The sequence below is a fragment of the Mobula hypostoma genome, chromosome 14 (assembly GCF_963921235.1).
Source record: "Mobula hypostoma chromosome 14, sMobHyp1.1, whole genome shotgun sequence".
Classification (NCBI taxonomy): domain Eukaryota; kingdom Metazoa; phylum Chordata; class Chondrichthyes; order Myliobatiformes; family Myliobatidae; genus Mobula; species Mobula hypostoma.
Genome location: NC_086110.1, coordinates 13,589,578 through 13,615,329, shown reverse-complemented (window position 1 = coordinate 13,615,329; position 25,752 = coordinate 13,589,578). Strand labels below are relative to the sequence as shown.

At 41.2% G+C, this 25,752-nt stretch overlaps 1 gene segment (V, D, J or C); it reads left to right on the top strand.

Annotated features, from left to right (window-relative positions):
• Positions 1–268: 268 nt before the first annotated feature.
• LOC134356586 (Ig mu chain C region membrane-bound form-like) lies at positions 269–15,662 on the top strand. The segment is given in 5 exon segments: positions 269–329; positions 9,251–9,556; positions 12,190–12,483; positions 13,746–13,847; positions 14,826–15,662. Coding segments are annotated over 5 exon segments (858 nt in total).
• Positions 15,663–25,752: the final 10,090 nt, after the last annotated feature.

The window sequence follows — 25,752 nt, the reverse complement described above, 5'->3', positions numbered from 1 at the left end:
GTCTACGTACTCGTTTTCGTTATCGCCCCCTCCTAGTTCCATCCATTCGACACACATATTTCACATAAAGTCTTCCCCATCCCCATCTGCTCCTGGTTTCATCTGGTTTTCACTTCTCCTCTAATGGATCCCATTATCCCTTTCCTTTATTTGTTAGATTCCAGCACTGATAGCCGTGGTGTTTCTGTTTATCGCCCTCCGTAATCTGTATCTAGCAACCCAACCATCGTTTCACGCTATGTGCCTCAGCAAATGAATGTTCTCACAAATGGCGTACTTAACTCGCGGATCATGTAAACCTTCGGAGATCAGGAGCTTTATGGATTACGGTAGAGTCAGAAACCGAGATTAAAATTCTATATTCAATGAATATTAAGTGGCCTATCAAAATAGATAAGTAAATAGAGTAACGGTTCAGCTTGCTGACTATTGAATATGGAATGCTAGGAATATGTGCAAGGATTCTGTTTCTGGAAACCCAAATTCAAACTCCACATCCGTGAGTCATGAATCGAAGCATTTACGTTAACATATTAAAATATTTAAATGAGTGTATCCGTGTGTACCTTGGTACTTTCCTTTTCTATTTCCACTGCCCATTTGAAATGCAATCAGACTACATTACTATGTTCCATTCCGATGAGTTTTCGTATCCACTCAAAGCAAAAATATGCTAACTTCCTGTTCGTAATTCGCAAATGCGAATGTTTGCATGCGAGCTGGTGCAAGTTTTCTATGAAAAGATGTTCGGAATAGAGGTTTTAATTAAGTATCAGTTTACCAAGAAGGTGATTATAATTTGCGTTTACGGGAACTAACACACCGTCTGAGAACAGAACTGCACGCGCGAATCTATTGGTGACATCATGGAAGATCTGTGGTCAATGATTGCGCCTCTCTGAAACACGTATTTTGCGGACTGCTGGTTTGCGTCTAACATTAGGACAATAAGTTGAAAATAACACTTTTTTGAAAGCCTGCTTCTGTCAGTTAAATGTTTCTGAAGCTGTGCAGCGGTGTATTTGCTTCCCGATTCTACGACATGTTCAATCTGGAGATAACTACACGAAACAATGTTTTTAAGAATAGCTAAATAGTTGATATTCATGTGTGACTCATTCTCTGAGAAAATTGAATAGTGAACAACTTACTTTACACATTAAAAGGCAATGTGAACTTGATCTCGGTAGTGAGGTAACACATTTTCCTTTCTGATAACTTAAATGAGAAACTAAATGTAAAAATGGACAATAATTTTACTTTACTTTATTGTCGCAAACAATTGATATTAGAGCGTACAATCATCACAGTGATATTTGACCCGGCGCTTCGCGCCCCCTGGATTACAAATCGATAGTATACATTACAAATTTAAATTATAAATCGTAAATAGAAAATAGAAAAGGGAAGGTAAGGTTGTGCAAAAAAAAAAAAATCGCTCATCCGGATAATTTAGCCCTCAGGATAGTTTTTTGCAGCAATACATAGAGGTACCAACGAAAGAAGGGGCAGTGTTGGATCTGCTGCTAGAGAGTGAGACTGGTCAGGTGAAGGAGGCTTGTGTTGGGGAGCACTTCGGGTCCGCTGATCACAATGCTATTAGTTTCAATATAATTATGGAGAAGGATAGGTCTGGACACAGGGTTGAAATTTTTGATTGGAGAAAGGCTACCTTTGAGGAGATGCGAAAGGATTTAGAAGGAGTGGATTGTGACAATTTGTTTTATGGGAAGAATATAATAAAGAAATGGAGGTCATTTAAAGGTGAAATTTTGAGAGTACAGAATCTTTATGTTCCTGTTAGGTTGAAAGGAAAGATTAAAAGTTTGAGAGAGCCATGGCTTTCAAGGGATATTGGAAGCTTGCTTTAGAAAAAGAGAGATATCTACAATTAATAAAGGCAGCATGGAGTAAATGCGGCGGTCGAGGAATATAAAGAATGTAAAAATAATCTTAAGAATTAAAATTAGTAAAGCTAAAATAAGATTTGAGGTTGGGCTTTGGAAAGTAAGGTGAAAATAAATCCCAAGGGTTTCTACCTTTATATTAAGAGCAAAAGGATAGTGAGGAATAAAATTGGTCCCTTAGAGAATCAGCGTGGACAGCTATGTGTAGAGCCATAAGTGATGGGAAAAATTCTGAACAATTTCTTTTCTTCGGTATTCATTGAGGAGAAGGATATTGAGTTGTGTGAGATAAGGGTAACAGGTAGGGAATTATGGAAACTATGATGATTAAAGAAGAGGAAGTACTGGAGCTTTTAAGGCATATTAAAGTGGATAAATCTCCGGGTCCTGAAAGGATATTCCCTAGGACCTTGAGGGAAGTTAGTATGGAAATAGCAGGGGCTCTGACAGAAATATTTCAAATGTCATTAGAAACGGGGATGGTGCCAGAGGATATGCGTTTTGCTCATGTTGTTCCACTGTTTACAGAGGGTTCTAAGATTAAACCTAGCAATAATCAGCCTGTGAGTTTGATGTCAGTGGTGGGTAAAGTGTTGGAAAGTATTCTTAGAGATGGTATATATAATTATCTGGATAGACAGGATCTGATTAGAAACACTCAACATGGATTTGTGCGTGAAAGGTCATGTTTGACAAATCTTATTGAATTTTTTGATGAGGTTGCTGGGAAAGCTGACGAGGGTAAAGTGGTGGATGTTGTCTATATGGATTTCAGTAAGGCCTTTGACAAGTTGCCACACGGAAGGCTGGTTAGGAAGTTTCAATCGTTAGGTATTAATATTGAAGTGGTAAAATGGATTCAGCAGTGGCTGGATGGGTGACGCCAGAGAGTCTTGGTGGATAACGGTTTGTCAAAATAAAGGCCGGTGTCTAGTGGTGTACCTCAGGGACCTGTACTGGTCCAATGTTATTTGTCATATTCATTAAGGATCTAGATGATGGGGTGGTAAATTGGATGAGTAAGTATGCATATGATACTTAGATAGGTGGAATTGTAAATAATGAAGTAGGTTTTCAAAGCTTGCAGAGAGATTTAGGCCCGTAAGAAGAGTGGGCTGAAAGATGGCAGATGGAGTTTAATGCTGATAAATGTGAGGTGCTACATTTTGGTAGGGCTAATCAAAATAGGACCTACATGGTAAACGGTAGGGCATTGAAGAATGTTGAGAACAGTGGGATGTAGGAATAATGGTGCATAGTTCCCTGAAGGTGGAATCTTATATGGATAGAGTGGTGAAGAAAGCTTTTTGATATGTTGGCCTTTATAATTCAGAGCATTGAGTATAGGAGTTGGGATGTAAGGTTGAAATTGTACAAGGCATTGGTGAGGCCAAATTTGGAATATTGTGTACAGTTTTGGTCACTGAATTATAGGAAAGATGTCAACAAAATAGAGAGTACAGAGAAGATTTACTAGAATGTTACGTGTGTTTCATCATCTAAGTTACAGAAAAAGGTTGAACAAGTTGGGTCTTTATTGTTTGGAATGTAGAAAGTTGAGAGGGGGCTTGACAGAGGTATTTAAAATTGTGAGGGGGATAGATAGAGTTGACGTGGAGAGTGGGAGAAATGCAAACAAGTGGACATGAGTTGAGAGTTAAAGGACAAAAGTTTAGGGGTGACATGAGGGGAAGCTTCTTACTCAGAGAATGGTAGTTGTGTGGAACGAGCTTCCAGCAGAAGTGGTTGAGGCGGGTTCGACGTTGTCGTTTAAAGTTAAATTGGACAGCTATATGGCCAGGAAAGTAATAGAGGATGAGTGCAGGTCGATGGGATTAGGTAAGATTTCGGCACGGACTAAAAGGGCCGAGATAGCCTGCTTCCGTGTTGTAACTGTTATATAGTTATATGATTATATAGGATGTTGGTATAACTTTTAAGTGTATTAGACAATATCTTTCCAAAGTGACGGTGGTGTAAGTCATTCAGAATTCTTACATTACATGAAATAATATCCGTTTCGGGTCACTGAGTATCAGATTGTTATTTGATGACTTTAACGTGTTCCAGACTAAGAGGAGTTGGAAAATACATTTGAGAAGTAGTGGAAAGTCCTGTCCCTTCACTTAACCGGAATGATTTTTATTTTCCTACGGACTCGCAGAAAAATGTGACAAATTGTTACAAAGACTTTAATTCGCAGGGCGCCGGGAAATAGACTGACCTTACACTCAGGAATGAACAAAACTCCTTGTACATTGAAGAAAATGAAATCAGAAGAAGATATTGTAATTAAGAGGCTTTTGAATACAGACACGAATGTGCAGTGACTTCAGAGATGCAGATCATACGCAGCTAGTAAGCATTTAGTTTGATTTGACGAAGGTCATAATCCTGTGCTGTACTCGTCCATTTTATATTAAAAGCAGTCTTAATGGGGTAAGGAGCAGGTTGAAAAATAGTATGATGAGACAATGTCGAGAGCTGTCTTTGAACCAAAATATTTCCATGATGCATTTAAAGACGAATGAAAGTGGAAGGAAGGTCATGCCTTCATGAGTTCAGCTTATATCTAGATAGATCGTTCATGAAAAGAAGGGTAATAACGGGAACTAGCACTGCCGATGTTTGTAAACCGAAATTAAGCAGAAAACTCTGGAAATCCTAGGCCCGTCAGGAACGTTCTCTGAAGAGGGGAAAACTAAAAAGGAAGTGGTATCACGATTTCTCTCTCAGACGATGGGGCCTAGCGTTCTGGGATATTGGCCCAAGAGTATAAAACAATAGCTTTAATTTTGCAGTCAGAGTATTCCAACACAGCACCCTATTATTTTACCAAAATAATAATGAAAATTCAGTTGAAATATTTATACTATCACTAGTGGCAGGATAAACTTGGGTCGTTTTCTTTGGCGCGTTGCAGGCTGAAGGGAGATCTAATAGAGATTTACAAGGTTATGAGAGGCATAGATAAAGTGTACAGAGAGCATCTATTACCCAGAGTTGAAATGTCTAATACCAGAGGACACACATTGACGGTGACAGGGGGTAGGTTCAAGCGGGGCAAGTCTTTTACTTAGAGAGTTGGGGATGCCTTGTATACTCGTAGCGGCAAGTACAATAGAGGATTTCAACAGACATTTGGATAGGCATATGGATGTAAGGATTAACATGGGTCAGGTGGATGTGATTAGTGTTGGTGTGTTTTGATTTGCTTTTCAGCTGGTTTGGCACAGCATTGTGGGTCGGTGGCCTGTTCCTGTTCTGTTCACTTATAGAAAGATTTTGTTCAGAACATTTGGGATTATGTTTCCAATGAAGGTAAAGACATTTAAAGGCGCGACGTTACAATGGATTTCGTCGTAAAGTGGACAAAAGTGTCTCAGAAATTACAAATCTAGATGCACAGTCAGCCCGTAGACATAACCAGAGCTGTGCTTAACAGTTGGAAATCTCTTGATTTTTCTGACATTATCAGAAATATTCAAGCATTTGAATTAATAAACTGATAAATTAAATACTTATAAACACATTTTTTTCCCTTATACTGCCCTGTGCTTTTCCACGCCAGTTAACAATGAGCAATATATATGGGAACGAAACTGAAGAGATACAGGGACTATTTCCAGAGCATTTACAATTAATGATGCATGTGCTGTCTTAATTAATTGTCACCTAACAGCAACCAAAGCAATCTCACAAGTGCTCAAGCCAGGTATTTTATTTTCAGACAGCTTATTTTTAAATGTTTAATGATCTGTCCAAGTTACTGTTCAATTCCTTCACCCCATGAAGAATCGACTAATAGAGAACAGACGGTGGTTCATGGGAAATTAATCACAGTCCTGTCACCTTTGGTAGTTATGTGTCGAAAAAAGGAATATCTGAAGATTAAGACCAGTCCTCCACCCCTTCCCACCCCCACCGCGTCTTGGCAGAAAACTTACCTACTGGAAGCGGTGTTCTAAGCCACAGTCGCATTTCTGTGTTAGGCATCTCAAATCACTTGAAAGGTAAAATTGAACTGTCTCTTATTAGTTTTTATCCCCCTTACACTTCATCCAGATCCGCAGCGGGATAAAATTAACTTAGTCGGTGTCCTCATCCGGCCAACCTCCTCAACTTCCCCAACTCAATTACATCCAGCTGTGCCAATGGACAGGGATATGTGTTTCTGCAATCGATTTCAATTCTGAGAGGACATCAGATGGAATTCAATGATGGCGCAGTGTGTCCATGAAAGTAGCATAACATCCCAAACGATTCGTGGAAATTCCCAATACATAACTGGGCAAAATGGCGTGGTGATTCGCATGGAAATCAGAATATTGACTCTGAACGTCGGAAGCACATGGAAGCTGAGCATTGATTCATACTCTCCTCGACAAACTCCTCAACAACCCGAACTTAATTACATCCAGTGGGATCCACTGGACTAAATGCGTGTTACTGTGAACAACCTGACGCTCGATACACATAAAAGATTTCATTTCTGAGAGGGCAGGAGATGCAATTATATGATGGCGATAACGTGCCAATGAAAACAGAGCAACGTCCTCGCCGAATCGTGGCAATTCCAGATGTATAACTACTCAAAATAGGGCGGTGATCGGCATGATAATCAGAGTCTTTACTGCTTTCGCGATAAATTCAGTATAGTTTCACCGCCAACCACGATGATTTGAAGAATATTCAATATTCTAATATTCGAAACAGGAAAGCGTGTATGCGCTGCCAAGTCAGAAAAATGATTATCATTCCGATGCCTGTTTTGTCAGTACCGGGTTAAGCATTAGCTCAGATTGATTCTGCATCTGTCTCTCTTTTACTTTGTGCAAATTTAAGAGATATTTGAAATAGTAGCATTACCCCCAGTTCCGCTAGTGCTAATTGGACTTAAAATGGAGCCCCGGAACTGCATTCTATCAGTTGAGGTGTCCCCCATGCTCGCTTTATAGATTTTCTCGCAATGCCTCCTAAATCTCTGTGTTACCATAATCATTAAACTGAATAACGTATAGTTTCACCTCTAAGTGCTCTCTTCATTGTGATTATCATCCTTTATCCGGTATAGTTTTCTGTCAGAGACAACACTTGTTGTTACTTCTCGCCGAGTTCTGAGTGCGAACTAGCCAGAGCAGCAAGCCTGGAACCTGAGTACTATGGGGGCGACTTTGTACAAAAAAAAACGACAAATCCATCGCTGGAGTAAATTTATGAAGTAAAATTTCGTATTATGTTTTTTATTTCACAAAATGTATGTAGCCTTGAAATGAACAAGCATTTAAAATAAATGAGAATTGCTGAAGTAACAGGCCTATTCCTCGACCATATGTCGCTTCCCTTGTGCAGTTTCATGAATGCTCAGAATCAAAAATCACACATTGTACCGGAGACGTGTGAATGACGGTGTCCGAGGGAATGTGCTTATTGTTCAGACCAGTCTCGTTCATCAGTTTCTTTTCGGTTTTGTTTTCCAGCTATTAAACAGTAGTTTATCAGTCGGACTTTTATAAGCAAACCCTAAAGGATATTATCAGGAGAAAAAAAAGCGTTACAGCCTTTCTTGCTGTAAAAGCGCACCTGCTCTCCCGCTTTTCTGCAAATCTTACTGCAATGGTGATTGTAAGAACAACAGAATTCATAGCTATCAAATTTCAGTTTGGAGGTCCAGAATGTCTTTGCAGGAGCGGCTAGAGTTCGAACAAGAGAGGGAGATGAGCTAAAACATAATCAAGAGAATGTAGAGGACGTGAAGCGGGGGTTTGCGTTTGTGGTTTGGAACCAGCGGGATGATAATTGACCGATGGTATATGATTGAAACGGAACAACACAACGAAGCTAAATAGTGAAGGAAGGTTGTTACTATTTTTGTCCGATTCAACATCAACGTACATTTGCTATCAATTATGTATGCAATATACAACCCTGAGATTTGTTTTCCCGCAGGCAGCCAAGAAAAAAAGAAACATTATGGACACTTAAAAAAATATATATATCAAACATCCAACGAGAATGAAAGAGCAGTTCGTGCAGACGGCAAAAAGGAACGAATAACACACAGACTAGTAAACTTCAAAGCAGAGTCCTTGAAACACTCTCGGAACGTTCAGTGTCTTTGAGTTCGGTGTAAAATTTCGCTGCAGGTCGCAGGACCAATTCGCGTCGAAGTGCTCCATCAAAATCGTGCTAAATAGCAATATAAACGGTGTAACCAAAAATACACATAACCTGAACTAGCAGACTTCTGAAAACGACTCCAATCCACAAATCTTGCCCATGATCCAAGACTGAATGATCTTCTGCGGGCAACCGAGACGGAGAGAGATACGAGTCAAACGCGGGCAGATGCTCTGAACACCCGTTCGCTTTGCGCTATTTTCCTTCTTGACTTTTAATCTTGCTCGACGCTTTTATTACGAGATGTGGGAATAACTGAGCCGATTGGATCCACTCTCCACCAGTAAGCCGCATACTACGTTCTCAGACACGCCGAATCCAGTCGGAGGGACTAAAAGCGCAAGGTCCCTCAGTCGGCCCAAAGACACATTATCAGTTTGTTCATTACAGGCTTCAGTCGCGCACACATTAATAACTTTTAAAATGCTTTTTAAAGAAGGAAAAGACGAAGAAAAAAATCGTGAACGTTTGCACGAATTGGCCGTTAGTCGCATTGGTCGCGAGTGCCATCTTACCCATCCAATTCAAAACCGCAAATTTTATTAGATATTTATGACTACAATGCGGATTTCCTTATTTGGAATTACTTGGCAGAGCACAGATCTGAATTTAGTTCGAAATAAAGAAATGGATAATTCCTGAACTCAGCATAGTGCACAAAATCCGAACATAATTTTGAAAGCACTAGATAGTCCTTTAACAATTGAAAAGGGAAGAGATCTCACTGCCCTGTCTGCCCAGTATAAGGATCTTTGAAACACCTGCTTCTGTCTTGTTGAGGCGTCATCATACGTCATGATTACACGGTTCATATATTTACCCTTGAATTTCTATTCCTTCCACAAACTCTTCAGAATATCACTTGTATCCCAAAATTGCTCGGTTCGGTTTCTGTAATATGTCAGAGAAATTTACGGTTTCGTACATGGCGCTCCTGGCTATTACTTGTCTATGTATGCTAACTTAAATGTTCCGTTTCTGAACTGAGTATTCTATTTTAGAAAATTTAAACCTGGGTTCCCGCTGCATACCTAGTTTCAGCGGTTGAGCAATTCGGTCGTCTTTGTCTCTTCGTTATCCGGTAACATACAGTATGTCTTTAGGTTCTTATTTGTTCCCTGTGTGTAGCTGTTATTAATGCTCTTGTTTTTTTTCGCCGGCAGCGGTCGAAGTGCTTGCGTTCAGAGTATATCAATTCCCTACGGACTTGGACGTTCCGGGCGGGACGAATGTTACCTTGCACTGCAATACTCAAATATCAAAAGATACTGTTAGCTTTCTTTGGTGGAGGGAAGGCGAGAATGCATTTTTAGAAAGTGACAGCAGAAAACAATTTAGTCTCGAAAAGACAAGAGGAACGCTTGTTCTGCTGGATGTGAAATTCGCCGATTCCGGAATTTACTACTGTGGAGCAAAGTATCGGGAACAATCATTCTGGAATGGAAGTGGCTCCAAGCTCACTGTGTTCGGTTAGTGCGGCTGCGAGGAGATTTTCGCTTTTGTGCAATTTAAATTAAAGCTAATGATGAGATTAATATGTCATGTTACTATTTGATAAAACAAAAAGCGAGAGTGGATTTGTTTCACGCGTTAAAGCAAATCCCACTCTACAAGCTCCAATTGTAGAGTTAAAAAGAACAGAACAAAATAAATACATTTTTAGGCAGCGTCAATTGGGCGAGAAATAACGCTGATTCTGTTTGTTGCATCGTACTCCTTACAACTGCTGTTAGTGCAGACCTATCGATCGGCAATCTCCAATTTAAAGCTAATGTCCAAGGTTAGTGATGCCCTTCGATTTTAGCATTATCATCGGGAAGGTGCTTCAAAAACAAGGAATTAATTTTCAAGTGAAGTAATATTTGCTTTGCAGGCAAGATGTTAAAATAATATTGTTACTAATGTGAGTGGCTGTAGTTGGAAAGCTCGATTTCCGATCACACATGAGGCAAATCATGAACAATTTTATCTACTCTCTTATAGGATGTCAAGGTTGCAAACTCACCCAGATCCAAAAGAATTAATAGCAATATAATGTATCTATTTGTCGCACGCGCTGCAAATTGTCAATCCAAATGTGCTTTGCAAAACTTCTGACTATCTATACCTCTTTCCCCATTCAAAATAGGGAGAGAAATAGAAATCGTAATATCGAGATGAATTTTGATAGGGTTATAATGTAAAGGGTAGAGAGCTGAGCACGAATGGAATTTGAAAGCGAATGAATTCCAGCTGTCATTTTACAGCCCATTTTACAGCTGTCTGCATTTGTTACCCACTGTGCAGATCTGAAAAAAATTCTGAACCAGTTTAATCCATTGTCATAAAAAATTAATTAAGAACTATCAACGTAGCCAGCACCGATCCCCGCGGCACACCTCTAGTTATAGGCCTCCAGTCAGAGGGAAGCCGTCTACAACCACTCCCTGGCTTTCCCGCTATGCCAATGTTAAATGCAGTTTACCACTTCATCCTGAATTCCAACCGAACCTTCTTGATCAGCCTCTCATTACGGACTTTGCCTAAGGGATTGCCATGTAGACAACATCCCCTGCATTTCCTTCAACATGATCTCTGGTAAACTCCTCGAAAAGCGCTTTAAGATAAGCCTGACACTACTTACCATGCACAAAATCTTGATGGCTATTGGAACTTCTATCTAAATAGTTATGTATCCTGTCACTTGTAATATTGCCAACAAGTTACAATTTACAATCGTCAGTCTCACCAACCTAAAAGATCCCGGCGTCTTCTTAGATATTTTCTTGAACAACTACAAAACATTAATCATATCCAGTCTTCCGGCTTCTCACCCGTGGGTCAGGATATTTTGAATACCTCTATCAAGGCACCTTCAAATTATGCACGAGCCTCCCAAGATTTCAGATGGGACTCCATCTCGAGCCATGAGGATTTATACAAACTAATTTGCCTCACGACAACAAGCACATAAACATCTGTCATCTGTATATGGACCATGGCAGTGCTGTGGGGGTAACCGTGAACTCAGGATGGCCATTATAGGCAGGGCAAAATGCTAAATGTTGTGACATATTGATAAAGCAATCTGAAAATAGCCTTTCCTAAGTTAGATACGGACCATAGTTGCAGCGGAAGCAGTCCAAGTTTACAAAATCGTGAATTTTGGGCTTATCTTTCAGTGGAATCTCTGTAGGGAGAAGCGAAGCTCGTTCAGCTCCTCGGTTGCCTCTCTGCAGGGCACCATCGTTCGTATAGCAGTGTCAGGCCATTTTCGACCATTTTGCTGCAGACCGACAGGTTTATGAAAGAACAGAAATGTAGAATAAATGCGGTTAATATCATCTCCGCTTTTCCGTTCCTAGTTGTTTCATGGAGGGTAGGATTTGCCACATTCAACACATTATATGCGGGAGAAATTTTCTAGCAATGATATACATTCCGAGGAAAACTCTATCAGTGAATGTTGATGACTGGAAAGCTCCAACGTAAGCTCTGAACAACAACCTGAACAAATGAGTTGCCAATGTGCAAGAGCTTCTTGCGTCCGGAGTGTGGACATCTGTAATATTTTAGGTCTTATCGTTCAGATTTAATTGGAAATGAAAAAAAAATACAGAAAGGAATATTTTCCAAAACTTACACGCTGCCGCAAACAGAATCATGTGATAAAGCTGAAAGACCATTCAAAAAGGAATGTCTTTCTCACTTCTCACCCCTTAGATTCGCCTTTTCTGTGCCTTCTTCGAATTTTTCCTTTCATCTGTCTCTGCACGGTGCCTCGATTTTGATTCGTTTATTTTTCACTGGATCTGCCGGATGGTGACTGCACGTGCTGTGTGTGAATACATGGACTGCATTTTGCAGTTGACCCCAGAAGACAATAAAGTATATAGTATAAAGTATAAAGTATAAAGAAGGATGTTTCATTTAGCCATGTACATCTGTGTGGTTTATTAACTATGAACTTGAACTTGAACTTAAAATAATTTATAAAATGCTGGGAGCCTATGGCGGGTAACTAATTTGATAGTGAGATGTCATTGTAATTGACGGGAAGATAAAGGAATTTATTTGAACTAAATGGATGGTAACACCCAATATAACTCTCTTTTTATTCAAGCTCCCCCAACTCCATTGGAAATCGTTCCTATTGCAGAGTTTTCGTCTCCTCGGAAACTCCTTTGTAAAACAGCTGCCTTCTACCCGAAGGAATTACAAATCGTCTGGCAAACGAATAACAGGCAAATTCTCACTGGAATAAAAACAGATATTAACCGGACGGCGGAGGGTTTATATGAGGCTTACAGTTTATTGGAAATTAATCAGTCTGCTTGGGGAAAAGATGTTTACATCTGTCTGGTGTTGCATGTCTCCCTCACAGTGCCTGCCTGTTTCAGCCACATCCTGGAGCAAGGTAAGATGGTATCTTGATTGCGTCCCGATATCAGATCTCGGACCGAAACCTCGTTACTTTATTCCTCTCCTGATCTGCTGCGTACCTTCAGTATTTTGTGTGCTACTCTGAATTTTCAACACTTTCAGAAACTCTAGCGTTCCGGGCAAGTTGGAAACGTTCGCAAATGATAGAGCTGGATAGATCAAATCTGCTTAAGAACAGGCACTGAACAGCTATCCGAACACGGAAGAAGGGAGAAATTTTAAGATTACTTGTTTGCAGTGAACATTTAATGTGAATGGTTTTTAAATCAAATTTCTTTTACCCTCAGTTTACATCGTGTAGGGTGAATTAAGAAATTAAATTCGTGTTGTACTTGTAAGGTAACAAAATTCTGGACATTAGTCAAAGATGAAGCAAAGCTACACGTAAACTCTGAATTGCATGATGATATAACAATGGGGGGAAACCACCTGCTGTTGAGCAAAGGTGTACTTCATTGACATAGTTTTTTTTTGGGGCAAAATCAGAATCAAAATAGGAATTCCTGAACACTGAGGCGTGACACTTAATTGCCACCTGGACCGAATGCATAGGGAGCGAAACTGTGGACAGATTTTGTCAAAATTTAGTCTCTGCGTAATTACCTTCCAATAATAGTAGGCAACACAATTCAAATGAATGACTGGAGTTTGGTCTATGTTTTCATTAAAACAGTTTTCTATGAATTCAGGATTGTCACTCCTAAACCTGTGGAAACCATAACAGTGGGAAAATATGTTTAATATGCTCGATACACATTCAGGAGGCTTAGAGGATACAGTGTTAAACTCATAGAGTTAGCGAGGAATTTCAGCATGTAATGCGGAAGCGATTTGTTGCTGCACCGGGACTCCTACGAGTTCTCTTTAGGTTTTGATCGTACTGAGAAATCTTCTTGACAGACATGATTTAACCGTTTGAATCGTGATTAGAATCGTATTTGGTTGATGTTTACACGTTCAATAGTTGTGCTGATAACTATTGTCAAGTGAAGTAAAGGAAGATGCAGCCGAGTCTATTCATAGTCTTAGTAAATTTCTCGCGTGTGTCTCGAGAAACTAAACACCAGATTTCTTTGTTCTATATTGTATATTCTGTCATTAATATGTTCTGTTTTCCCATCGTTGTGTAGGGAGCTTTGAAGGGAGCTTATAAAATGCTCTGCATTTTTGATTCTCACGTGTCGATTGGTTTTCAGATGTATAAATGCTTCACGGTTTCTTTGTTTCCTCCAGTAGATCTACAAGGCGCTGATCTTAGATTAATTCTTACATGTGCAGTCGGCGGATTGGCAATTTTAGTTCTGATAATAACTTCGCTGAAGAGAAAGAGATCGCACGGTAAGAACTGTGATCGCTGAGAAACATCACGTATATTCGTACAAAATAGAAGCTTTAATGATATTTAGTGTTGGCCCGTGGCCAAGTGGTTAAGGGGTTCGTCCAGTGATTTGAAGGTCGCTAATTGATCTTGGCTGTGTGTCCTTCAGGAAGGCACTTAACCACACATAGCGACAGCACCGGTGCCAAGCTGCATGTCCTAATGGCATTCCCTTCGTCAACATCCGTGGCGTGGAGAGGGGAGAATGGCAGCATGGGCAACTGCTGGTCGTCCATACAAACTTGTTTAGGCCTGCGCCCTGGAAACTTTCCAAGGAAACTTTCTAACACACCACCGATGTTGTTCAAGCGAGTGGCAAATCCATGGTCTCATGAAACTAAGGATTCCTATTATGATATTTAACTTTAAAACAGCAAATGACATTTACAGCATGATTGGACATGGATCGTGATTTTCGAAGCCGGATTTCAGTGATAATATTCTGGCACAATACAAGCTGGATTTTAAAATTCAACTATTTCACCAGTCCACTGGAAGTATTTCATATCTCATTCACGATTGCTGCTATATCCCTTTGGAGTTCTTCAAATGTCCTTTTCAGTAAAATGGCAGATCCGTATTTTGAAACATAAAAGACTTGGGGTTGATCTAAAGTCCCTCTGATTGTGTGAAGAACATTGACCAACTTATGTACGGCTCATTGGTCTTAATTTCCATGTTGGTTACAATATTTAAATACAGTACGGCCGCTGTAATGCTATTATCACTTTACAGCCTCGTTGAAAGTCAAAACTCTTTGAGCATAGCAGCAGATGAATGCAGAACAGAGTATATTACCACGACTGTTACCAGCAAATAATTTCTGAAAGACCTGTAACTTCAGCAGTTCCACTTAGATGATTAATTCGATGAGTATCAAACGGATAATGTTCAGTGTTTACAATGCAAATTATTTCTTTTTGTTTTCTTTTCTGAAGGGCGTAACACAAATTATTTGGCCGGATGTCAGAATGAAGACCCGGTAGATGCCGTGACTCGTCTTGTTTCAGAGCAGGGTACACGCATAGCATAGATATTATGAATCTATTTTATTCCATAAAACTTTGGAGCGTAGCAGGAAAATTTAAAACTATTTTCAAGTATATATCCATGATTTATTTGAATGTACCCGTTGCATCTGCTTCCTGTGTTCTTTCAAGATTCCACGCCAGTTCGTAAGCGGTTGCATTGGAAGGTGAGCGGTAATGTTTCCCAGTGGAAGGTAACATAGTTTGGCGAATAATTAAACAAACATCTGAGACTGCGAGAAACTAGTAGATGCTAGTTTACGAGAATCACAGTTTACTGCACAATGGGAAAGTACAGTGCGTTCTCAAATCAATTCGTAATGTCTGCTACATTTAATCTCAACGGATAGTAAACAAGATAAAAAAAATGCAACGACGTAATGTTTTGTTGAACTGGTCTTTGCAATATTACATGCAGTTTTAACGCCGATCCGCAACGAAAATCCACACAGCAGTGCATAACCTGCAATGGAATCGAATATACTTGCAACAAAACGCTGTAGTATGTGGTGAACAATGATAACCACATGTTAAATGAAACTGCACATGGCATCTTCTGGTCCACGATGCTATGCTGAATGATCATTATCCTCAATTTGGGAAGAAATACCGAAAACGGATAAAAGTATTGCCTTTTCCCATTTGGAATTCAAACAGAAAACAATCGGTAGCTACTGACGGCATTTTTGGAAAGAGAACCAGCTGACATTCCAGATTGAAGACCATTCGCCAGAATACAACGTTAACTGCTTCTCTTTAACTGGTGGTTCCTGATCAACTAAAGTTTTGTGTCTTCCATTTCTTTGTTTTATTTCAGGTTTCCAGTACTTCAATCTTATTAAATTTTCCCTACCTGATAACATTTCTCTTCTTGTGTTTCATTAGTCACTTTCTCCAGGTTGATGCAATTAGTTTTAATTTCACGTCACGTCTTTAGGTGCAAATGAAGAGACTGCAGTAACTAAGACAGGGTAGTCATACATACATCACCGATTTCATTATATAGAATTCCACTAAATCTTCTACCAGTGTTCGTAACACTTCCGGAAATGTAGGGGTGCCTCTTAGAGTGATATCAAGTTGAAGCTGAAGCATTCATGATTAAATTTTTACCATTACATTTTTCTATCAAACGCTATGACATAATTTTAGCCAAAACAAATGCCATTTTATTCATTTACTGTAACTACTACGTCCATTTACTGTACGTACTTCGATCGTAATTTAAGTGATTTACCAGCAAAACCAGTCAAATCAATGGAGGACCAGGATGCCGCACTCGAGCTTGCCTTCGTTAAGCGAGACTTACCATCAGGACTTCTTATTTGCTCCAATATCCTTAAATTAAATAATGTGAGTGGGAAGGGTCACAGTTTGAGCTTGTACGACGGGGACGAATTCTGGTCATGCCAATGATTACAATAATTCGACGCATGCATAAGAGGTGGAACATTGTATGATGTCCATGTACATAACCTCGTGGGGCGTAAGGTATAGGAATTAGTAGATGAAATAAAAGAGATGGCCAGAACTGAGAACCCCATCCTATCCGTACGATTCTTACAGCCGGTGGTTTGAAAATCTGAAGTTAACATAGCGACTTCCACCCTGAAACGGTCGATATCCCACCTCTGGTTTGATGTATGGACAGTATGATTGTGTGCAGACAAAATGTTACTCCAACATTTTTTTTTATCCTTAGTGTTTGGATTTTTACATAATTTAGTGTATGATCCCTGAGCTCTCTATCAGTTAGCTATATTAAATATAATTTTCCAAAAGGTTGAACAAGCACCGTTTGAGCACACCACTGCCTTTGCTTCACTAAACCAGAGGGAGAGCAAAGAATTTCGCAAAGATCGATAGCAGGAAGAGTGCATTAGCTATTATCTGGTAAAGCAGAGAGATCAGCGTGCTTAAGATATAGATTTGCTTTAGCAATAGAACACAGGGCCTTCCAGTACAAGTCCACACCGCCTAATCACACCCATGTGCCCATGTGACGAACTAAACTACTAACCCGTAAGTCTTTGGAGTGTAGGAGGAAACCGGAGTATCCCAGGGAACTTAACATTATGGTGCAAACATAATATTTTTCGGACTAGAAGGGCCGAGATGGCCTGTTTATGTGCTGTAATTGTTATATGGTTATATACTGAGTGCAGGTCCGTGGGACTAGGTGAGAGTAAGAGTTCGGCACGGACTAGAAGGGCCGAGATGGATTGTTTCCTTGCTGTAACTTTTATATGGTAAGCTGGTTATTTTATTCCAACCGGAAGGCACAAAAGTCGATTTCTCTAACAATTGGGAATGTCCCCATCATTCCGTGCTATCTCTTTTCTATTCCCCATTCTGGTTCCCTTTCACCTCTTCTCTTCTCATCATCAACCCATCACACTCCACCCCACCAGTGCTCCTTTTTCTTCCATTTTGCAGGGTCCACTGTCCTCCCATTCTGATTCCTTCTTACAACGTTTATCCTCTCCACCCGTCAAACCCCTGCTTCTTACGTCATTCCCAACCCAATAATCCACAGGATTTCGCACTCTCCTGGTTTCACATGTCACCCACCACCTTCCCCTTACCCGCTCCACACCTTTCTTATTCTGGATTCTGACACCCGGAGTACAGGTGACTGAGTGATTACCTTATGAATGTGGAAAAAAAAAACACACACAATTGTTACGGACATTAACATACGAGATGCTCATAGTCGATTTCTCAATACAGGGGATCCAAATCTAGAAACATAGCTGTGAACTGGAAGAGAAAATATTTAAGGAGGAACTGGGAATGGCACGGTTTTCAGACAGAAGATAGTAGGTATATAGAACAAGCTGTTAGAGTAAGTGGTACCGTGCTGGAGGCAGATAAAAGAAAGGCTACGCAAATGTTTTGTTCAGAATGGATGACAGGGGTGGATGACAGGGGTGGAAGAGCCCTCTTCCGTGATGCATTCCAGGCTTCAATGTTTCTTTCAGCTAAAAATCTACAACGAACTCCTCGTGCAGGTTATCAGGAAATTAGAAATAGCAGAGCATGGAAATGCACTAACGTGCCCGCTGATGATATCATTGAAAGCGTTTGTGGTAAAAATTTACATTTGTCTCAAAAATCAAATTGCGAAGTTTTGGCCTTTTTTAAAGCTCAACATTTAGGTTACAGACAATGGATTATTTCTCCATAAATTAACTTCCAAGCCTCTTCCTCGCAACTGAATGTTTCTAATGTGTTCTGTGATATAATTGTTTGCGATTCTACGACGTGTGCTTTCCGGAAAGAGAAAAAATGAGAGGTTTCATAACAATATGAAATGAAACGGAGTTTAAAGTTTTAATCTTAAACCATATCGATGACTGACAGCATTCCAAGCGTGAAAGGATTGTTATGTCATCAGCAGAAATGAATATAGAAGTGAGTCAGGTTTAATAAACAAACGTAACATTTATTAACGTAAACAGGAGGAATTCTGCAGATGTTGGAAATTCAAGCATCACACATCAAAGTTGCTGGTGAATGCAGCAGGCCAGGCAGCAACTCTAGGAAGAGGTACAGTCGACGTTTCGGGCCGAGACCCTTCGTCAGGGTTAACTGAAGGAAGAGTTAGTAAGAGATTTGAAAGTGGGAGGGGGAGGGGGTGATCCAAAATGATAGGAGAAGACAGGAGGTGGAGGGATGGAGCCAAGAGCTGGACAGGTGATTGGCAAAAGGGATAGGAGTTGATCATGGGACAGGGGCAAAAGGGATATGAGAGGATCATGGGCCGGGGCAAAAGGGATATGAGAAGATCATGGGACAGCGACAAAAGGGGTATGAGAGGATCATGGGACAGGGGTAAAAGGGATATGAGAGGATCATGAGACAGGGCAAAAGGGATATGAGAGGATCATGATACAGGGGCAAAAGGGATATGAGAGGATCACGGGACAGGGGCAAAAGGGATATGAGTGGATCATGGGACAGGGCAAAAGGGATATGAGAGGATCATGGGACAGGGCAAAAGGGATATGAGAGGATCATGATACAGGGGCAAAAGGGATATGAGAGGTTCATGGGACAGAGGCGAAAGGGATATGAGAGGATCATGGGACAGGGGCAAAAGGGATATGAGAGGATCATGGGACAGGTGCAAAAGGGATATGAGAGGATCATGGGCCTTCTGTCCCATGATCATCTCATATCCCTTTTGCCAATCATCTGTCCACCTCTTAGCTCCATCCCTCCCTCTCCTGTCTTCTCCTATCATTTTGGTTCTCCTTCTCCCCCTCCCACTTTCAAATCTCTTACTAGCTCTTCCTGCTGTTAGTCTCGACGAAGGGTCTCAGCCCGAAACTTCGACTGTACCTCTTCCTAGTGATGCTGCCTAGCCTGCTGCGTTCACCAGTAACTTTGGTGTGTGTTGCTAACATTTATTTAACTCTGCTCAATACTAGTGAAAAGTAAACAAAAGACAAACTTAACCGGAAGGTAACTGCTATACAACAACTCTGGAAACTGAGTGTGGCCCCATTCCGACAGTAGGCTCATTGTGGGGGTTGGGGTGGGGAGGCTTTGTGAAGGGTAACGTTTTTGGGTTGGGATTTCACTTTAATGGGCTGCTCCGTAGTGACGACGTTATCACACATAGAGTGTTAGTCCGCTTTGGTTTGTAGGTGATGTGTTCAATAAAACATGTTACAGTTTCCATTAAACATAAAACGCCTCTTTTCGTTTTATTTCCTTAAAGTTACAGATACAACAGTTCGGTGAGTTACTTTTTCACTGTATTTTGGCCATGTGCACAGGTACAATTAATTATTGTGCTAATGGTTTGGAGCTAAGCCGATGTTATAATATTATACATTATTTACACTGCAACTTAGGCCATCGCACACATTCAATTCTAATATTGTCGTTTCTTCTTTCTTCTTCCTACTTAGTCTGCTGAGTTATTTGTCCAGTGGATGCAACTGTTTTCATCACTCTCATTTATGCTTTATGAACTGCAAAAGTAACTTCGGCCAAAGTGGAACAGTCCTTCCAATCTTAAACATCTCAATCGGTGGAACAGCATACATGTTCTGCAAATTTCCAATTCGACAGAATATTGCTGAAGTTTCGTTTGGGCGGGGGTGGGGGACATTTATAGAACCAGTCAGCAGAAAACAGTGGTTCAATGTAAAGAATAACAAGGGCACATTTATCCTCCTGAATGTTAGTATCGCAGACTTCGGAGTCTGTTGCCGTCAAGTAAAAATTCCAGCAACATTTTATTTTCGGAAATAAAAGCGGCTCTCGACTATTCTGTTAACTGGTGCCTTGGTTCCTGGAAACAGAAAAATTTCCTCTCTTTGCAATTTGACTAACGCCGGATTGAGGGAATTTTTTGAAATGTTATTTCTGGTGTTACCCTCTCACCGATGCTCGTAACAAACTAGGCCTGTTAGCTGACCCTGGCAAACAGCCACGTGACCCAGTTTTGCATGGGTAACCGAGCGGAGGCCACAGTCAATAAGCAACACACGTCTAGAGTCGGTAAAATCCGGGTTCAACTAAAATGGAAAGTTGGATTGTTCCATTGAGCGAACGAAAATTGCGGGGCATGTTGTATCATTACTGCCCCATGCAAAGTCATCGCTCAACAGGAAGGAATAGACCTTACAGCGGCTTTTAATGATATTGGAGGTATATTCACAGATATTTCAACTTCAACAAACAGTTAATAGAACAATAAAAGAAAAAGGGCCCTTTACAGGTAAACCAGTCAAAGTGTGCATATGAACGTCGAAGCATATACTTGGATAGTCGGATGATTCACTTTAAGTACTCAGGGTGATGAACACATGTGGGCAGCCACTGTTCGGACTTCCCTCGAAGATCGTTATGAATGATCTGGCTTGGCTAACTCAAAAATATTTACATTTCTTCCTTGGACCCATTCGTCTGCTCAAAGCACTTCTCACAACACGGTCTCCCCTTCGGGTGGGAATCTGCTTGTCCACGTCTCTACACCTCCTTGCTCTTCCGACACCTGCAAACAAAGCCGAAAATCAACCCATTGTCCCTCAGAGACATCTGATCCCGTCCAACTCTTTCGAATGTTCTGTGGCATCCTACTGGACAGAATTTTACTAAGACATCCCGACTGGCTGACACAACATTCCTCAGATGAGCAAACAACTCTTTATCTAAGCAGAAATCAAAATAATGGTCTATAAAGCTTAATGAACTGAGCACACTGCGTCTTGCAGAAAATGTGCTGAAAATTAAGATACCGAACAGCATAGCAGTAGGAATACAATAGAATATGTTCTTAACATTCTCCCACACCAAATGTAGTCATGTCCTCATGACGTTATAAACTTTAGTAAGTTATCAAATCATTATTTGTATCACAAAACTCTAATGAATTTGCGCTGAAATCACACTATTGTCAGTTTGTTGCCTTTCTGTTCTCCTGCTGAGCAGAGTTTACTATTTGGTTTAGGCTCCATGTCAGACTCTGGGCTAACATGTTCTTATTGCCCTTGTGGTAAAATATGGCGCTAATGAAGAAAATGGACAGGACCATGGCTTCACCTGGAAAACCGGCAAATTTGGCATCTGGCTCTCCACTACGTAAGGCGTAGAAACCCAGTGTTTGGCAAACTTATGCTTCCCTTGTAATCCCAAATTTCTTATTAGAACTCTTTGTCCAGGCATCAAGTGGCTGAGCATGATGCTTTGACCATATCTCTTCGAATGTTCCCTGGTTTTGCTTGGTAGCAGAAACTGCTACTAGGGCTTTTTCACATTTCTTTTCTCACGTCAGATACATACTTGAGATACGTGTTCTGCGGAAAGCCCCACCCCACCCCAGCGGTTCCAAACCAACCGTCTACAAGTAACCTCGCTTTGTGTCCGAATATCAAATAGTATGGCCAGTAGCCATTGTTTTCATTCTGTGTCCAGTTGTAGCAGTGTAACAAATGTCCAATATGTTGTCCCCACTTTCTCCTTCTGTTGGCATCTCGGGTCCCAAGCACGTCTAGCAATGTCCTTTTCAACTTTGGGCTGAGGATCACCTTGAGAGTGACATGGCGTCGACTTTGACCTCTCAAATCCAAGCATACTGCGTAACTTATACATGACCCGGCTCTCAAAATCCCTTCCCGGGTCACTATGCATCCTTCTCGGGAGGCCATAATGAATAATATACTGATCCTATAACCTTTTGGCAACGGTGTATACTCTCTGATCGTAAGAGGACAACGCTTGAGCATATAACGTGTATTAGACCGTGATGACCAAGACATTCGGAGTGTTACTGGAATCAGGTTCCATGCACGCGAAGTCAAGTGGTCCAGTTCTTTGTAAATGAGATAGTGGCAGCGTCTAATAGACAAGTTTATTAAGCAGAGTCTTCCTCCGAATACATTGGATGCACGCCGTACAGTACTTCTCAACGCCAGGCTTCACTTGTGTCCAATAAAACCGAAATTGGACCAATCCGTAGGTCTTGCCAAATCCCAAATGACCTGAAGTGACTTCAGTACTATCATCGGATACTTCTTTCAGGGAAACGCAACTGGGAAAGCCGAGGTCTATCTGGGGAGATGGAACAGTGTGTGAAACTTTGTTCCTCAACTCCAGTTTGTCCCATTTCTTCGTGGGTAGGGGTATGGCAGGGTATTTTGTCTTCTCAACTGGATTCATATCGGCTTTCACAAGAGATGACCAGATCATACCCTTACAAGGGTCGTGTTGCTGAGCTGCTGCCAGTTCCGAAGTACTCAATGCAGGAAGCTTCTTCGTATTCAGCGCGGTAAAGTTGTAATATACTTGGGGAATGGCATGGATCCAAGCTCTCAAATAACGAACAGCTCTATCAGGCTAAAGTCTGTGCTCTGATTTTCCAGCTGTGGAAAACTGGCATACTGTTTCAACAGCAGAGGCAGGAGCGTCGTCCCACTCTCAGTCTGTTACCGGCACTTCATGAGAACTTGGAGAAAACGCACCGGCATCATTGCTCACTTCCAGGCCGATATGCAAGGCAGAAATCATAAGCAGACAACGCCGTCAACCAACGATAACCTATGACATCCAACTTCTCCGAAGTGAGAATATAAGTCACTGGATTGTTGTTGGTCCTAACCTCGAATTTAGCACCAGATATTCACTTAATTTCACCCCCCCCCCACACTTCCCATTTCAGTGCCATAAACTCGAATTTGTGTGCAGGGATGTTTCGTTCCGTTGGTGCCAAACACCAGCTAACGAAAGCAAAAGCCTCTTTACCTTCATCTTGATATTGAACCCCGCCTAATCCATCATGGCTGGCATCTGTGTGCAATAGATACGGCAACTGGTTGTTTGCAAAGGCAGGGAAGGGTGTTTTAGTCAATAACTCTTCAACAACTGAAATGCCTCTTCGCACTTTGCATCACATCTTTCCTCTAAAGGCTCCAAAGAGCTAAAATAAACCTTGCCTTCTTTTGCCTTTGTTCCATACCTTCCTTCAGTAAAGGAGGGTAACCATATAGAAGTTCATCCAACTGATGGATTGCTCTGGAGTGGCTCTTCAGAAATCTCTGGTAGTACCCACAGAATCCAAGGAATGAGCATGCGACACTCATATTCTTGGGCCTTGGCCACGTGGTTACCGCCTATATCTTCCCGGGATCCGTAGCCACTCCATTCGGGGAGACTATGTGAATGACATAGATCACTGACGGCTGAAGAACAGGAACTCGTCCAGTGAGAGTTTTAATCCTTCCGCTTTCAGGTGGCCTGACACATAAATCGTCACGTCTCATGCTCCTCCAGTGTTGATGCAAACACGATGAGATCATGCAAGTACACCAGTGCCACAAGCAGTATTCATGTCCCAGTGATAGACCATAAGACCATAAGACCATAAGACCATAAGACCATAAGACAAAGGAGCAGAAGTCGGCCATTCGACCCATCGAGTCTGCTCCGCCATTTTATCATGAGCTGGTCCATTCTCCCATTCAGTCCCACTCCCCCGCCTTATCACCATAACATTTGATGCCCTGACTACGCAGACACCAATCAATCTCTGCCTTAAATACACCCAATGACTTGGCCTCCACTGCTGCCCGTGGCAACAAATTCCATAGATTCACCACCCTCTGACTAAAATAATTTCTTCGCATTTCTGTTCTGAATGGGTGCCCCTCAATCCTTAAGTCATGCCCTCTCGTAGTAGACTCCTCCATCATGGAAAACAACTTTCCCACATCCACTCTGTCCATGCCTTTGAACATTCGAAATGTTTGTATAAGGTTTCCCCTCATTCTTCTAAACTCCAAGGAATACAGTCCAAGAGCGGACAAACGTTCCTCATATGTTAACCCTCTCATTCCCGGAATCATTCTAGTGAATGTTCTCTGTACCATCTCCAACGTCAGCACATCTTTTCTTAAATAAGGAAACGCAAATGCCCACAGTACTCCAACTGAGGTCTCACCAACGCCTTACAGAGCCTCAACATCACATCCCTACTCCTATACTCTATTCCTCTAGAAATGAATGCCACCATTGCATTCGCCTTCTTCACTACCGGCTCAACCTGGAGGTTAACCTTAAGGGTATCCTGTACAAGGACTCCCAAGTCCCGTTGCATCTCAGAACTTTGAATCCTTTCCCCATTTAAATAATAGTCTGCACGTTTATTTCTTCCGCCAAAGTGCATAACCATACACTTTCCAACATTATACTTCATTTGCCACTTCTCTCCTCATTCTTCCAATCTATCCAAGTCTCTCTGCAGACTCTCCACCTAGCTTCGTATCGTCAGCAAACTTAGCCACAAAGCCATCTATTCCATAATCTAAATCGTTGATGTTCAATGTAAAAAGAAGCGGCCCCAACATGGACCCCCGTGAAACACCACTGGTAACCGGCAGCCAATCAGAATAGGATCCCTTTATTCCCACTCTCTGTTTCCTGCCAATCAGCCAAGACTCTATCCACGTATGTAACTCTCCTGTAATTCCATGGGCTCTTATCTTGCTAAGTAGGCTCATGTGTGGCACCTTGTCAAAGGCCTTCCGAAAATCCAAATATACAACATCCACTGCATCTCCCTTGTCTCGCCTACTGGTAATTTCCTCAAAAAATTGTAATAGGTTTGTCAGGCAGGATTTCCCTTTAAGAAATCCATGCTGAGTTCTGCCTATCTCGTCATACGCCTCCAGGTACTCTGTAACCACATCCTTGACAATCGACTCCAACAACTTCCCGACCACCGATGTCAAGCTAACAGGTCTATAATTTCCGTTTTACTTCCTTGTCAGCTTCTTAAATAGCGGAGTGGCATTTGCAATCTTCCAGTCCTCTGGAGTCATGCCAGAATCTATCGACTTTTGAAAGATCATCGCTAATGCCTCCACAATCTCCACAGCTACTTCCTTCAGAACACTTGGGTGCATTCCATCTGGTCCGGGTGATTTATCTACCATTAGACTATTCACCGTCCTGAGTACTTTTTCTGTCGTAATTTTGACTGCGCACACTTCTGTTCCCTGCCACCCTTGAGTGTCCGGTATACTACTGATGTCTCCCTCAGTGAAGACTCATGCAAAATACTCGTTCAGTTACTCTTCCATCTCCTTATCCCCCATTACAATCTCTCCAGCATCATTTTCTATCGGTCCTATATCTACTCTCACCTGTCTTTTACTCTTTATATATTTGAAAACGCTTTTAGTATCCTCTTTGATATTATATTCTAGCTTCCTTTCATAGTAATCTTTTCTCTCTTAATGACCTTCTTAGTTTCCTTTTGTAAGGTTTTAAAAACTTCCCAATCCTCTGTCTTTCCACTAATTTTTGCTTCCTTGTATGCTCGCTC